The sequence below is a fragment of the Brienomyrus brachyistius genome, chromosome 13 (genome assembly GCF_023856365.1).
Source record: "Brienomyrus brachyistius isolate T26 chromosome 13, BBRACH_0.4, whole genome shotgun sequence".
Taxonomy (NCBI): Eukaryota; Metazoa; Chordata; class Actinopteri; order Osteoglossiformes; family Mormyridae; genus Brienomyrus; species Brienomyrus brachyistius.
Window position 1 is genome coordinate 22,046,330 of NC_064545.1, and position 15,470 is coordinate 22,061,799.

Sequence of the window (15,470 nt, forward strand, 5' to 3'; positions counted from 1 at the left end):
TGTTCAGAAAATCAAAGAAGCAATATCAGATTGAAACGGGTAAAACTTTATTTAAAAACTGATGTGATGACATCCAAAGTACTATAGGAGTCGACAGCTGCACATTATACAGCAATTAAAAAAAAAAAAAAAAGATTGTATTAATGCTACAGTAAGGCACAGACGCTGAGGTGAATACGTTTTTTTTTTTTTTAATCCTGGCGCCAGAAACTTCCAAAAGGCAAGATATCACATTCATGGGTAAATCTAACACGGAAAAAAAGAGAAGAGACCCTAAAGCCACAATGGTTCAAAAAGCCATTTGCATGAAATTACAGGACTAAAAATTAGACATTAAAAAATATATATATTTAAAGAGGGAAAAAAAAAAAAAGCTTGACTTCCACCCACCCCGTTAAACAAAAATAGCAGCAGTTTTCTGGCAATTTCAGCCATTGCCTTCAAAGTGCTCAGTTTAATACCAAGCTGATCAGGTGACCCAGCTTTCTTACCCATCAGGTATTTCATAAGGTGCAAATATCTACCATCTTCTCACGGTCTTAGAACGACACTCCAGACTAGCTGTGCCTTCATTGAAAAACTCCCCATTACAGAACCGCTGTTCAGGCCGCTCCCAAGTGCCACAGGACTCTGCAGGATTTATAGACCGTGTAATATTCTAGGTCAGAGCTGAAGCCACATTTGCTAGCATTTGACAGTATATGCACAACTACAGCACTGAGGCAGCCACACACAATGCCAAGAGAGATCACACAAGTCCAGCGCCGGGCACAAACAGTAGTCCTCTGCCTTGGGGACACACGCTGGCTTTAATAGATGGTAAGGCTGAGGGAGCGATTCATCTTCTTGCCAATAAGCCGAGACGACCTGCTGCCGGCCTGCATGCTGGATCGGGTCAGGACTCTCTCCGTACACAACACCTTCTCCTCTGCTGCAGCCTTGGCTATTTGCGCCTTCTTCAGCTCCCTGAAAACCCAAACATTAAACAAAAATCAGAAAACAGATGGTAACGATCTCCTTCTCGTTCGTAAATCCGAGTAACGTACAACTGTAGCGAAAGTGTCGGGAGAAACATACTTCTGGAGTAGGGTGTTCTTGAACTTCTCGGCGTTGAGCTCTACACGCAGCTGATCCGCACTCATCCTGGCAGCTGTGAGCAAAACTGGGTGTTTGATAAGAGCAGACGAAGAAGGCCTCTTTTCCGGATCCGGATGAATCATCAGCTGCGAGGAACAAAAAGGTATCAGAACCTAACATGGCCCAAAATGTGCGCAGAAGCAATAGCATCCAACAGTATGAGATCTAACACAGCACCCACCATTAAACCAAGAAAAAAAAATTACCTTAAGTACACTTAGGAATTCCGCAGACAGCATTTGAGGTATCTGGGGTAGTTTTCCTTGTCTTATCTCATGCCACTTGTCACCATTAGGGGGCAGTGCTTCTGCACCTGCAGCACTGACGACTGTCAGTGCTAGAGCAAATACATCTGCTTTTGGGAGGTTTCTATAATCCTAAAAAAGAAAGTGTGCAAGTTAGAACAAAATGGCAAAAAAAACATTTAAGCAAATAAAAAGCTGACCTCCAAAACAAGCAAATTACCTCTTGAAGGATCTCATTTGCCAAGAATCTGCTGTCACCCTCTTCAACTTGAGGATTGCTCACCCTAGTCACATGACCAAGATCACCTGCAAGACACCATTCAAATCAAAATCTATCAAATGCTCAGCAAAAAAAAAAAAAAGTTACAAAAACACCTCCAGCACTCCTGAAAACTGGCACTTCTGACAATCGTCAGAGTTACTTACCTATTTTGTATACAACACTAGCTGTTAGTGCATCATCTTCGTCTTCATCCTCATCAGCACAAGCAACAGTCTTTCGCGATATAAAGATATTGCCTGAGGGAAGGAAGAAAAAGTAAGAAAATCTGGCTACAAAATTCAGAAGCACTGAGGAAATCCCTAAAATCTCAAACTTACTCGGCTTGATATCCATGTGAACCAGCAAAGTAGAGTGAATGTATTTCAATCCACGGGCTACTTGTAAAAGCAGATCTTTCAGCTCCATTTCAGAGAGGAAACACATGGCTTTACTGTTCTCCCTGATAACATCTGAGAGGGTACCACCATTGCAGTATTCATTCTGTATCAACATGTGGTCATCTTCTGCCCATGCAGAATAATACCGGACCACGTGGGGGTGCTGTCCGAGGACAGCATGAGCGTACACTTCTCGAAGTGCATTCTGCCTGTAGAAGGGGGAAAAGGGACAAAAATACAAGAGTGAGAGACCATAAGCAGCACGATCCTCGGCAGAACATGAACCCAGTATCATTTGCAGTAGATGTACTTACTCATCAACAGAACCAGCCAGGGGCTTCTTGGACCTTTTGATGGCATAGATGCAGCCGTCAAGTCTTTTCACACACTTGAATACCGAACCAAACTCCCCACAGCCAATCTTCTCCAGTTCATAAAACTCTGTGGCATATCTGGACATCATGTTGTTCTCCATCATCGTCGCCCTCTAAAACAGATGTTGTGTTAAGACTCAGAACTGACAGAAGACAACAATGATAGCAACAAACCACCAAGTATTTACCTTAGAAGGTGGGATGATTTCATCGTCGCACTCCACGTCACTTCCGTCCATGTCCTCCCCACAAGAACTGCAAATAACTTCCGGTTAGAATCGCTAGGGGGCACTGAAGATACCACCCACATTTTACATTAGCAAAGTAATAGCAAGAAGGCGTCCAATAACATGAACAAGGATAAATCGATCACCATCCACCAACACACTCACTCATTCCAATGTGTCCTTTTCCTGCTCTTCTTCTGCAGCGTCGCAGACTGTACGAGCAGCGAGTCCGGCGTGAAGGGATTGATGTTAACCAGGGGTGCCTGGTTTCTCTTGCAGGATAGCAGCTTTCCAGCGGACTCCACACTCCTGAAGAGTGCGACTCTCCGACTGAAGGATCCGGCGCCCGCCGAGCTGGCTTTGGACAGCAAACTCTGCACAGATGAAACGTCAGAATAATGTCAGAAATAAAATGGCCGTGCAGAGAACATAACAAAGTCAATGAAAATCTAAATTTTGCTCCTAGATAACAGTAATCATAAAAAAAGTTATTAGTACTACTACTGCTACTGACCCGACCATAAAAATCTGACATGTATTGAAATATCACAGCAGTACAGGAATGCCATCAGAAAAGGTGCAACTAATACCTTCGGTGTGTGTGGCGTGTCAAAAAGCCGCAGTTTCCTGAACGTCTTATGGGGAGGCGTATCGGGGCAATCGGGGATCGGTGAGCTGGACCCTTCTCTGTCCTCCCGACGGTAAAGCCGCTCCGGAGAACTGCTGCCGTACGTCTGACCGGGCTTCTTCGGAGAGGGGGATCCAAAGCCCAATTCCTCGTCCCAGAACTCGGTGTCGTCGCGGTTAAGGGGGCTGCTGGCCTCCCCCCCGTCTGTCGTCTTCGTCCCAAGGCGTCGGGCTTGCGGAGGGGAGTCCATTTCTGTAAAGCCCGATTCCGCCCCCGTGCTGCTGTTGCCCTCATCCGGCTCGTCCTCGCCGTCACTGGGCGCAAAGTGTAATTTCTGCCGAACATCTCCCATCTTTGGAGACGAGCTATTGTGCCGCCGACAGCCGAGGCTCATTTTTAACCGACGCTTTCGGGCACTTGCAGTGAAGCTTTACAGCCGGACAGCAAAACGCAAGACAGCCTCGTAAAAAGAAGTAGCCCTACCGTAACATTCCCCAAGACCCGTAACTAGTACCCAAGTATCTTTACCTTAAGTCACACGTCAACTGACAGACTATTGCTAGTTGTTGTCCTTGTCCTCCTCTTATACGGACAATTCAAGACGGGGTGATAAATGCTGTTAGATTAAACTGTGCGAAAATCACACACCCCTTTCCTCCGTATAGAGATGAAAATGGCCGCTCCGCGATCCTACAGTTCACAGCACTGTATACAACGCCAAGTCAAACTTCACGAAAAGTCCTCGATGCTTGACTTAATTACCCGTACAAAGTGACGCCTTTGAAACGCAATTAAACCCTTTCAGATCGACCTCTAACTACCCTCTTGTTTACAAACTTTACCTACTTAAATAGGTATGAATGAGAAGCACGCCCGAAATCTAAAAACTGGCTTCCCGCGACCGTTGGTCAGATGACCTCACTCTTAACCAATAGGAACGAACCTAGTGGTTTTCAAACAGTTGCCCGAAGGTCACATGAAAAGTCTTACGTCACCCCTGAGGTTCTAAAGGCATACGTCAGGTTGGCGCGAATAATTTCTTTTGATATTTAACATCTTTACTGGCGGTTTCGATTGCAGGTGTGGTGCCTTTGAAGTTGCTATCGGTCTTTTGTCGGCGAAGATTAATCAGTTATATGGTACGCTTTTGAACTAAATAATTCGATGCACGCATAAATGAACACAAAGTAATTTGATAAACACAATATCTAATTATAAATGTCTTTTTATCAAGTTAATATACTTAGGGCTGATTATTACAGAAACATATTTCCTCACTTCGTGGGGAAAGTCAGACCATTGTAAAATCGTCATTTTGGCATGCCGAGCAGGTCAGACCAGACGTCGGTTTCTGACCGCAGTGAAGTTTGTAGTTAGCGATTCGGGATTCCGTTTAATTTATCTCGACACTGCGATGAGGTACACTAGTAAACCGTGGCATTTTGAAACCGACCGCAGCCACAGACTTTAGCTTGTTCTGAGGGTCTCCTATGTTATATTGGCTAATGTGTTAATACATGTGTTGCAGCACGGACTGTTTTGTGTGCAACACAGGAAGTTTGACGGTTGGTATGTGACGCGACTTGTTTGAGAAATAAATTGCTTAAGCGACAGTGACATGCGCGACCCTTAATGCGTTATAAGTCAATTCAAGGCAGAATGTGACATCCTAGACGCGTACAAGCAGGAGAGGTACCAAAACGAACACGTATACCTATTTTAAATTAAATTACAAATTTAAATGGGCACCAGACGTCACTTGAGCTAGGTGTCATTAACGTACACCTAGTTACCAGATTAATAAAAATACACGAAGCAGTATTGGAAACATGTTGACTTAAAAATAAAAAATATATTGTGTAAATAAGTACACAAAGGCTTATTTCCTGAAACATAACCGAACCGATTGGTCTTACGGTTACTGAAAAGTGTATAATCATTAAAGTGTTTGTATTAACATAAGTATATGTACGGTCACTGAATTCTCTTTGCTACGTGGTCACGTACATTAGTAACATTTCTCGAAACTCAATTACGGTAATTAAGAATATAAACGACGTCTTAACATTTTCTATTCTTAACATAGTTTTGGATAATTATACCGGTTGACAGAAAGGCGGTGAAGATCAATAAGAGACTGCAGTTCTTTAATTTTACACATCCAATCTTTTCCCATCATTTGATTATTAACAAATGTAAAATATAACGAGGATGTGAAGCTTCAAATTCATATATATACACCCAGCATGGTTGTCATTCAAGAAAAAAATTGTATCAAATTCTGAGAAAGCAGTGATCTGTCAGTCCAAGCATCAATGCCTCAGAATTTTCACATTTCATCGCTTAACTATATATGTTTACTCGGAACACATATATTAAAGATGTGCAGTTACAAGATACATCCAGGAAAAAATTATTTCCATTCAGCTTTGACTTTATAGTGAAGCCTGTGAGAAAGCGATCTGTCAGAAGTATGATTCCCCTCTGCTTTGCAGTGGTCTTTTTTCAAAGTCCTTCCACCAGAACAGTCTCTGCTGTTGTGCCAGCTGCTGGGTGCTAATCATCCAGACCAGGCGTTTCTCCTTGCTGTATTCTTGAGGCTATTCTGATGGCTTCTTCCAAAGATGGCTGTTCGCTGAGCTGCACAAACACAGTGGAATGCTGCTGAGGTGGGAATCAATGTCCCCACCCTCAGCAAATCCCATCATTGGGGCCCCCTCAAAAACCTTCATGTCACTCTCAATGTTTTCCTGACCCCCGCCCCCCCCAAAACCTCCACCATATCCCTGGACAACAAACAAATCGCACCTTTGTTTAATGAGACTTAAGTCTACAGAGAATAAAAACATTCCCTGAGTGGGGCTCACTGGGATGATTAATGATTAATCTTGTTTACTTTGTTGCACCCCACAGTCACTATTAATAAAGAAAATGAAGTGATCAACAGAGAAAACAAAGCACATTAGCACTCTGCTCCAAACATAATAATCAGCTGACTGATTTAATGTTCAGAAACAATTCAATCTACATAATAATGGTTTCCTGAAATAGTAACAATGCACTTAACTCATCTGCGGTAACCTGATCTAATTTCACACAATCAGATCTATATTAAAGTGAGAAAAGGGCCAATTAATGCTGATACCATAAACCCAGTTATACAGAGGCAACAGTTGCCAAATCTAAACAAATTCAAGGAAACAAGCAAAAATATGCTTTGATGTTGTCATACAGTAATAATACTTTAAAGCATGATGTCCTTGGGGTAAGAGAAAAGTGCACCAAGTACCAATGGAAACCCAAATACTCTCTCCATTGTTCCAGAACTATCATCTCAACACACCTGCTGCCTGTGCTTTTGCAAAGAACAGTAATTTTAGAGGAGATAATGTTTCAAATAATCCATAAAAGCTCCAACAGCCAGCCTCTTATTGACTTGGCAAATACATTACAGCCCACTTTAGAGTCTGTAACATAATCCAAATAAGACCTTTTCTAAACTAGTCTTATTATTTTGCTTTTATTTAGCTGCAAAAGCAAGTGTCTTACCTGTACTGCAATCTGTGTGCCGTTGGAGGTGGCTAGTAAGGTCACAGGGTGAGGACTAGCGGTTACCAGATGGTGCTGGTGCTGCTGATTTAGGTCTGCTTGCGACGTTTGGAATGTGGCCAAATCTGGAGTCACGATGGCAACCTGCATCAAACATTTCAAAATGGATAAGATTATTAGTACACCTTGGAATTATTGCCACAAGCACCATACATACAAAACAAAACATCTCTTCAACCGGTACGTGCAAAGGAAGAGCTGGTCTGTTCAAGGATTTCATTAGGAAGTCATTACAACCTTCAGGTAGACAGATTTTCTGGGTGAGAGGAAACAAACAATGAAAGAAAGAAAGATACCTGTCCTTCGGTACCATCGGCTGTCACCATGGTGACAGAATGCTCTCCACCCGAGGATAGTATTGCCTCATGGGCAGGGACGGTGATGGTGGTACCATCCTGTGTTACCATGGTAATCGTGTTTCCCATTGCGTGCATATCAGCTTGGGAGATACTGACCTGACAAAACAGGAAAGCATCATTATGCATAAACTACGTGTTACAAACAAATTTAACACCCGGCTGGCAACTTTGGGCACAATGAATAGCTCCTGTATGGCTCAAATGACACGTTTCCTGAACAACAGATATAACCATTCATATGCAAATGAATTTAGATCTGCTTTGTCAGCTACTGATTGAATTGATTAATAGATGAATGCAGTCTTCCAAAAACAGCTTAATCAACTTAATTTTGTAGGTACATTTATACTACAAAAGATGGCAACAAAGTACTAGACATTTAGCAAAGACCTGTACTGTTTCTGGAAAGGTTTTTCGTGAGGATAGGGTGACCACCTAATCCATGTTGGGGGGGGGGGGGGCACTTTGAGCTACAACAGGATTTGTAAACTACCATTTCAATTAAAAAGACCTGGATTTCACTTTAGTGCTGAGTTCTTGCTGTGTGCTGATTGGACAGTGTCTGATAATCATGCACGTGTCACAGTTGTTAATGTGAAACTGGAGTAGTTGTTTAATCAAGGAAACAAACCAGTAAAAGCACAAGAAGCATTGAACTAATTAACCAAGCACAGGAGCCTTTCAGCTTTAAAACAATTCGTAAGACCTGAAGTAGCTCACAGTCTCCCTCCTGACAGGGATTAGATGGTCACCCTAAGCGAGGAGTAGCGACGTTTAAAAACCTGCTGCGTTCCGTCTTGCGTGATAAGAGAAATTTGGTGTTGCCCTATGACCTCTGGTGTAGAGGACGACACTCGCTCAGATCCCGAGTCCTCCTCCTCTACCTCTGGGACATAGGTGACTCCTGGATCATCGATGGCCTCTGAGTCACACAGGCAAAGAAAGATAAGTCAGATTAAAGGGGAGGATTGTTCAACAGAAAATTGGCTCATTTCCAACAAATGCAGACAGGGAGCGATAATAAATGTAGTCTAGACAGAAAATCAACACGGCGAACCGCCAGGTGGTTCATGCGTTCAGCAAAACATTGCTTAAAATGTCCTGAACTACTGTGAGGGCCATTTAGGTATTATGCTGCTTATTAAATCATTATCATGATATGCGTCTTGACAATAGAGACTGGCCCACTGTATTTTATTACTGCGACATCATCTACCAAGAAAATAAACATGAATTACATGGCACCATAAGCAAGATATTTGAGTTTATTTTGGTGTAAAAAAAAAGCCAATTTCAAATATTTTTATGCAAATACACTGTATAACCCTCAGAATCCTTATTAAGCAATTTCACTTATTGGTTATTTACTATTGGTCAGTCACGAATGTGACATTCACAGTATCTACGGCAACAGCACACATATGACAAGCTCGGGCTGACCTGCTGGGGGCTCAAAGTAGGTCTCCTGCTCCTCCTCGATGGGCTCCGTGTCGTTGTGAGCCGTGCGCTTGTGCATGGCCAGCGTGGAGATCTGCTTGTAGGTCTTGCCGCAGTGGTTGCAGTTGTAGGGCTTGCAGGGCGTGTGCACCACATGGTGCTTGTAGAGACTGGAGTACTCGGTGAAGCGCTTGTCGCAACCCGGCACCGTGCACACGTACGGCTTCTCTCCTAGAGACGACGGGAGAGATGCAGTTCAAAGCCCATCTCAAAAGTCGAGGGTCTGGAATCAACCTACAGTCTTCCCCATCATCATCATTGTATTGTACATATGGTATTTATTGCAACATTCATTGCACTAGCATGCACTCTTGCATTATTTGTACATTTACTACATCTAACTAGCATATATATCGACTGGACAACAGGAAGTTAAACGAAAGAAACCAACAAACCAGAAACAAGGATAAAGCATTTGGAGGATGGAGGAAATGTACTCAGTCAGTAAGATGACGTCAGCGTGTTGGCACTGGCCTGAGACGTTTCCCTAAAGCGGGGACTTTACACACCCGTATGGATCCTCATGTGGTTCTTGTAGTTAGTGGCACTGGCAAAGGCCCGTCCGCAGCCCGGCTCGGAGCAGTAGTAAGGCCGCTCCCCCGTGTGCGTGCGGATGTGCACCTTGCGGATGTTGGAAGTGGTGAAGGATCGCCCGCAGCCCTCAAACGGACACCTGAAAGGCCTTTCGCCTACGGGGCGAAGACAGACTGCTGTCAGAGCACACCGTGACAGACAGATTCATAAGATCAACACCCCAGGGAGCTGTACCTGTGTGCGTTCTTATGTGCTTCTGCAAGTCTCCAGATGTTTTGAAGGACTTATGGCAGTTCATCTCCTGACAGCGGTATGGCTTCTCCCCGGTGTGTGTCCGAATGTGACTCTTCAGTCCATAGCCTGGAAAACAGAGCGAGTGTGACGGACCCAGGTAAAATACGCAGATAAGTGATAAACAGGTCGAGGTCAATCTGCTCACCTGTGGCGAACTTCTTTCCACAGCCCAGATGGTCACACATATAAGGTCGGTCCCCTGTATGTGATCTCTCATGCACCTCGACAAAGAAACCATAACAACTGCTAAAAATAACTTACTGCAGCAGATACATCCTACTGTACCAAACCAAACAACTTTTTTTTACAGGAGAAGGAAGATAAATGAAGCTTTATTAGCCTTTTGTAGAAGTACGAGTAGCAGGCTGGAATGCTTCCTTTCACAGATCCCATCTTGTTCTCCGTAAAGACATTTTTCAGGGGGTAAAGGGTCTTGCTTAAGGGCTCATCAGAGATGTGACAGTTCTGCTGGGCACGGGATTTGAACCAGCAACTGACCCCATGTGTGTGTGTGTGTATATGCATAGATATATATATATATATATACACACACATACACACACAGATCTAGGAAAAAATTGAGAGAATCTAGCAGATCATTGTATTTTCAAAAAATCTGCATTAAATCTTGGTTTAATCCTGGTTCTGCTGGTGAAGCAGGCTACATCCAGGCTCAAAGTTTCTAAGACTACAGTACACAGGAACAAGGTGAAGCAGAAGACACTGGGAGTGACCAAAAACCAGGCAGGTAGAGGGCAGAAGCAACTTTCTAATGACCTTCGAAAGGAATGGGAAACATCCACGGCTGTATACTTACACCCCCCCCCCCCGCCCCCACACACACACACACACACTCAGTGAAATGTTCAAGCAAAATGTTGACAGTGAGACACAGCCCTTACCTTCAGATGGTGGGCTGTGGTATACAGCTTCCCACAGCCATCATAACCACAGCGGAAGGACTTCTCCCCTGCCTGCTGAGCCTTGGCCGTACTCCGGCTGCTGGCCTGGCCCTGGAGGACGATCTGACAGAGCAGAACCAGAGGTTCGGACGCGGATGCAGGAAGAGCATGGCAGGAGCGATCCTGCGTCATGGCAGCAAAGCATCATGGGGTCATACCTGCATCTGCATACTTCCTTCGGTCTCCACCCCACCAACCAGCCCTGCGCCGGTCACACAGTCAGCGCTCTCCACCTGAGGCATGGCAGACCAAGCCAGACAAGTCAGCTCCACTAGCAAGGAGACCATGGTGCAACTTTCAGGAATGTTCATCAGAAGCAGAGGCACGCATAATCAAAATACGGCAAAGAAACGATGTGATTAGCATGCAGCATTGTACCATGTGGTCACTGCTTGACCTCTGACTTTTCTTCTCCTGCACCCATCCCGTCCAAAGGGTACCTGGCGTGTTCTTGGCTAGATTGTTAAATGGAAGCAGTGGCCCACCTTGGCAGTGTACTGCTCCAGCACACTGATGGTCTCGGGGTCGATGGAGCTGTCTGTGTGGAGGTCAGACACGGTGCCGTCTGCCTGGATGGCCAGGATGGTGTTGGACTGAGGCATCTGCACGGCGTGCTGGATGTACGCCGTGGTCCCGTCCTCCAGCTGCACCGCCTGCAAGGCGCTCTGCTCATACGCCTCTGAGCACACGGGGAGAAAAACGTTAGCAAATGGCAACTTGGAACTAATGTCCACACAGATATTAGGGACCGACATTTCAGGAACTATGCATATCAGTGTTAAATAAATTAACTGATCATATATTCAAATAAACAAACAAAACCACCACCCCATTATACAAGGAACTCTGAATCTATATTCTGTACAAATAATGAACACGTGGATTTACGCTATATACATTTAGTAGCTTAGCTGATGCCTTAATCCAAAGTGCTTTTACATATACAGCTCTGAAAAAAAATTAGCCAAAACACTGCTACATTTTGAGTCTCACTTATTTATCAATTTATGGGAAGGCATCTGTGCAAAATATACTCTTTTTTTTTGCAAACTGCAGCCTGGCTCTTCCCTGCTTCTCATTGATGAAGGGCTTCTTCCTTGCTTTATGGGTCTTTAAGGGCTTCTAGGAGTCCTAGCAGTCAGTCGCATGTAGCCTTCTGCCAGCAGAACCGCCATTAAACCAGGATTGAAGAATGAAGATTTTTTTAAGAATATAGAGTGGTCTCTTAATTTTTTCCAGAGCTGTATATACCAAGACATTTTATTAGTGACATTTAAATTAAGTACCCTTTCAAAGGACCCCTCTTTGGGCTCAAACCAGTAACATTTAGGATACAGATCAAAGTTTTTGTGCACTACACTTCCTGCTGTCACTATATACACACTTGGGGATAGAAATTATCACACACCTTTAGACGTGTGGTGAATGTAAGCGGTCGTTCCATCTTCAAGTTGCACAGCCTGACCATCTTCAAGTCTAAGACTGTCCCCTCCTACAATGTCACACAGCAAAGTCATAACAACAACCCGACCATCGAGCAGATTCTCTCAACTACTCACATCAATAGTGTAAAAAGAACAATCACTCTCGAGTGCGTACCCGATTTTGGCATCGATACGTGCTGAACGTAAGCAGCAGAGCCATCTTCCAGCTGGATGACCTGGCCATCCATCAACTTTCCATCTGAAATGGAAACTGTGCACCTCAGTCAGACTGGGCTCATCCCACGACCACCGCTAAGCATTTTAACGCTCGTTATCCCACGTCACTATTAGCTTTACAATATTTCAGTCTTTAATGGCACCTGCTGCTATGCCTGTGAGTTGAATTAGCAATCTCATTCAACACTGAAATTGCATTAAAAAAAAGTCACCATGTGTAGGACGGTATGCAATTCATACTAGTCTGGTGGGTGGAATTTGTCTACTTACCTTTGGGGTTGTGTATATATGCTGTAGACCCATCTACCAGAGTCACAGCCTGCAGACTTACAGTGTCCATGCTGTCTACCTGATCACCGTCTACAGAGGGGCATAAGAAAAGTGGGTGGCAGAAGGTGGCTCTCTTACAACTGAGGACATGTCTACAGGCAGCACTGCAGTAGCCAGTGGCTGCAGAGCAGTCCTGGCTTCTAGCAGTAAGCTCACCTGCTACAGCGACAGCCTCTGCCAGACAGAGGGTGACGTGCTGGGCTTCCCCTCCACCGCCCTGGAACTCCGCCATGCCCTGTGAGTCACGGTTTATCTGAGCCAACAGCATGATTATCCTGCACAGAGACACACACACACATGCCGCTCAGTCCAACTGCAGTCAGTGGGGGCAGAGTAGCGCAGCAGACAAACCTGGTCACCAGCAGTGCCCACTGATGGAGCGTACAGGAATTGCACGGACGCGAAGAGTGAGCAGGGCAGTAGTAATGGTTTACTCATCACATTTGGTATTGAAATCAAATTCTGCTTATGGACACTGACCAATAGTTGACCTCAAAGAGACAAGAACAAAAGAAGTTGGGCTTTTACATGTGATTACTAATTTCAAATGTCCTCATATGACCCCATATTTTCTCACAGCCTTAGGCAATGACCTCTGGCTGGCTGCAATTGAAGGCTGAGGCCAGATATGACAGTGCCTGGCCTCGTACCCATTCAGCAGCTCGAATCACAAACCTGAAAAGCAGTTCAGTTATTCCGATGAAACAGGGTCATTGTTTGGAAACAACACAGGAACCGGTCTTACAAATGGCTTTCTGTTCATTCTAGGGCTTATGTCCTCAGAGTACAAACAATACAAAAACCTTCTGTGTATACGTGAAATAAGATCCACAGTAAAAAAAAGAATTATCATATTCTCTTCACATCCGTTCACTAACAAATTGCCAGAAGTGTGTCAAAAAGGCAATGCTGTTTAATAATCAAATTTGTGTAAAATGCAAAAGTATTTGTGTGAAAATTAGCTGAAGCCTTTGAATGAAAATTTAGTCAAACAACTTTTTTTGTATTAAAAATACAATTGTATTAAAAACCTGCATATATAGGTTATATTGGGCTACAGGAAAGATACTAATAAATAAATCTTATAGGTTATGTCAAACTATTCAGTGAAAATGCACAATATGGATCTCAAAGATATGCAAGAGGAGAATCATTATATGACGTTAGAAACTATATAAATACAAAGCCACCTGCACGTCCACTCAGAAAAGGGAGGCATTGTATTTGGGAGAGGATTGTTATTTTTGTGCTTAGGTTATTTTAAGCTACTCAAATATAGTCTTTTTAATATGGTATACAGAAAATGCTAATGGCCCAGTCATCACTGTACTGGATACACTTAAATAAAAACATTGAAAATGTGTCCCCGTAAAATAAACCAGTTTAATATAACACAATCCCTGCGTTTTGTTGTTTTCAAAATTTCAGGTTCCAATACCTGATTTGAACAATATGCATTTCAAGTAAGTTCATAGTATTAATTATGCTTCATTTTTCAACCGATTTTATCCCATCAATTATGCATTCCGGGATTTAAACGGGAAAAATTAAATGTAAATCACCAAACTATCTAGACACCTGATATACTGTACGGGTCTACGAATAAAAAGCTTTAATAGTGCCGTTGATTTTAAGATTGACGATTATATGGATCAACTTTAAAACCGAGCGTCTAACATTACGATATTGAAAAGGGTAAAAGTAATATCTATAAAATACGTGCTACATCATTAGCTTAAAATGAACCAATTAAGCACCAAGTAACTCATAAGATTAACAGTAGATACTGTTGTAGTTCTACGCCTACACTGCATTTTTGTGATTAGCTTAGCCACACGGCTACTAAAACGTCAGTGTCTAATATTAATCGGTTACCAAAACGGTGCACTGACTAAAATGTCTTGAAAGGGGCTCGGCTCTACGCCGTAACGCCTGGCTACGGATAACGGTGGTCCTTTGCGGAGCAGGCAGTCAGCTGCGCACGGTTAGCCACCTTCCTACCTCCGCCTAGCCAATGTCAGCTAACGCTAATGCTAATTTACCCACGCCGTGCCTTGCGGTCGCCGAGTTACATCCTAAAACTTAACGATAACGCCCATGTATCTCCCTTCAATCGACCGCCGGCCTAAAGCTCAGCCATCCGCCCCGCTGGAAAGTGAAACGGTACAGAGAGACAAATCTAAATAAGTATCCGCAACGGCTAGCTAACAGGGATGCAAGAATCCATTAATTAATAATAAAACATTTTCGAGTTGCATTCCCTTTTATTGTTTTTGTTAATTCCGTAAGCGCCCGTGGCACTCCCCATCTCCAGCAACCCTCTCGACTTTTCCCGCTGGAGATGGCTCTTTGAAATAAGGCACACTGGGTAAAAACACATTTATATACTAACCTAAATTTTCCAACAATTCCTTCGTCCGACCACCATGCATCAGGGCAGGAAACGTTCTGCGTCGGCGGCACCCTGAAACATGTATGGAAATAACGAGCGCTCGTGATGAGGGCGGGCCCATACGAAGCTGGAGCATTAATTGGTCTAAAAAAACTAGAAACAGCTGAATCAACCATCTTATTGGTCGGTGAAGACTTCATTCATTGAAACCGTCGGCGCCATCAGCGCCTGTGCATGGATTTACACAGATTTAGGGGCTTCGATAGGTCGCCATTCTGGTTTACGGTGAGTTCATGTTTGAAGAGTGTTGTGAAACATGGGAAACTATGCCCAAACCCAAAGTCATATTTGTTCGTTGGGGTAGATATAATTTTCACCTGTATACTTAATCTATATAGCCACCTTAAAACGCTCACATAAGCTTCTGTTATCTTGTACCGCGCATAAAAACAGTTACGCGTCCATGACTAGGAGTAGCAGCAGACGGCCATTTTGAGAGATCCGAGGCGTAGATTGACAGAGCAAGGTGATGTGGGCAATGCAGTGAAACAAAGCCCAAAG

At 43.7% G+C, this 15,470-nt stretch overlaps 2 protein-coding genes across 4 annotated transcripts; both read right to left on the reverse strand.

Moving 5' to 3' along the window:
- Positions 1 to 25: 25 nt before the first annotated feature.
- On the reverse strand, positions 26 to 4,773 carry LOC125705888 (wee1-like protein kinase 1-A). Its single transcript, XM_048972221.1, has 10 exons — positions 3,234 to 4,773; positions 2,809 to 3,017; positions 2,605 to 2,671; positions 2,357 to 2,529; positions 1,983 to 2,251; positions 1,809 to 1,901; positions 1,603 to 1,688; positions 1,344 to 1,514; positions 1,078 to 1,223; positions 26 to 966 (listed from the first exon to the last, which is right to left on the reverse strand). Exons 1-10 carry the CDS (start codon positions 3,663 to 3,665, stop codon positions 810 to 812), a joined length of 1,803 nt encoding a protein of 600 aa, XP_048828178.1. The 5' UTR covers positions 3,666 to 4,773; the 3' UTR covers positions 26 to 809.
- A 628-nt stretch (positions 4,774 to 5,401) lies between these two features.
- Positions 5,402 to 15,342, reverse strand: LOC125705887 (zinc finger protein 143-like). Of its 3 annotated transcripts, XM_048972218.1 has the most exons (17): positions 15,326 to 15,342; positions 14,910 to 14,981; positions 12,674 to 12,792; positions 12,458 to 12,547; positions 12,126 to 12,221; positions 11,935 to 12,018; positions 11,012 to 11,205; positions 10,685 to 10,759; positions 10,467 to 10,589; positions 9,710 to 9,785; positions 9,505 to 9,630; positions 9,246 to 9,425; positions 8,680 to 8,907; positions 8,022 to 8,161; positions 7,177 to 7,335; positions 6,821 to 6,964; positions 5,402 to 5,911 (listed from the first exon to the last, which is right to left on the reverse strand). In XM_048972218.1, coding segments are annotated over exons 1-17 (1,992 nt in total). In that variant the 5' UTR covers positions 15,328 to 15,342; the 3' UTR covers positions 5,402 to 5,827. The 3 variants fall into 3 exon arrangements, with proteins under 3 accessions (XP_048828175.1, XP_048828174.1, XP_048828177.1); XM_048972217.1 differs by lacking the exon at positions 15,326 to 15,342 and having other exon boundaries at positions 12,126 to 12,209; positions 14,910 to 14,999; XM_048972220.1 differs by lacking the exons at positions 14,910 to 14,981; positions 15,326 to 15,342 and adding an exon at positions 13,193 to 14,883.
- Positions 15,343 to 15,470: the final 128 nt, after the last annotated feature.

Excerpts from the sequence above, each read along its gene's own strand:
- LOC125705887 (XM_048972218.1), bottom strand. Across the intron at positions 9,631-9,709 it reads TGGAAAGAAGTTCGCCACAG|GCTATGGACTGAAGAGTCAC; the intron begins GTGAGCAGATTG and ends TCTGTTTTCCAG. Across the intron at positions 6,965-7,176 it reads CCGATGGTACCGAAGGACAG|GTTGCCATCGTGACTCCAGA; the intron begins GTATCTTTCTTT and ends TGTTTGATGCAG.
- LOC125705888 (XM_048972221.1), bottom strand. The coding sequence starts at position 3,665 with ATGAGCCTCGGCTGTCGGCGGCACAATAGCTCGTCTCCAAAGATGGGA. Across the intron at positions 2,672-2,808 it reads AAAAGGACACATTGGAATGA|TTCTTGTGGGGAGGACATGG; the intron begins GTGAGTGTGTTG and ends AGTTATTTGCAG. Across the intron at positions 1,224-1,343 it reads AATTCCTAAGTGTACTTAAG|CTGATGATTCATCCGGATCC; the intron begins GTAATTTTTTTT and ends TGTTCCTCGCAG.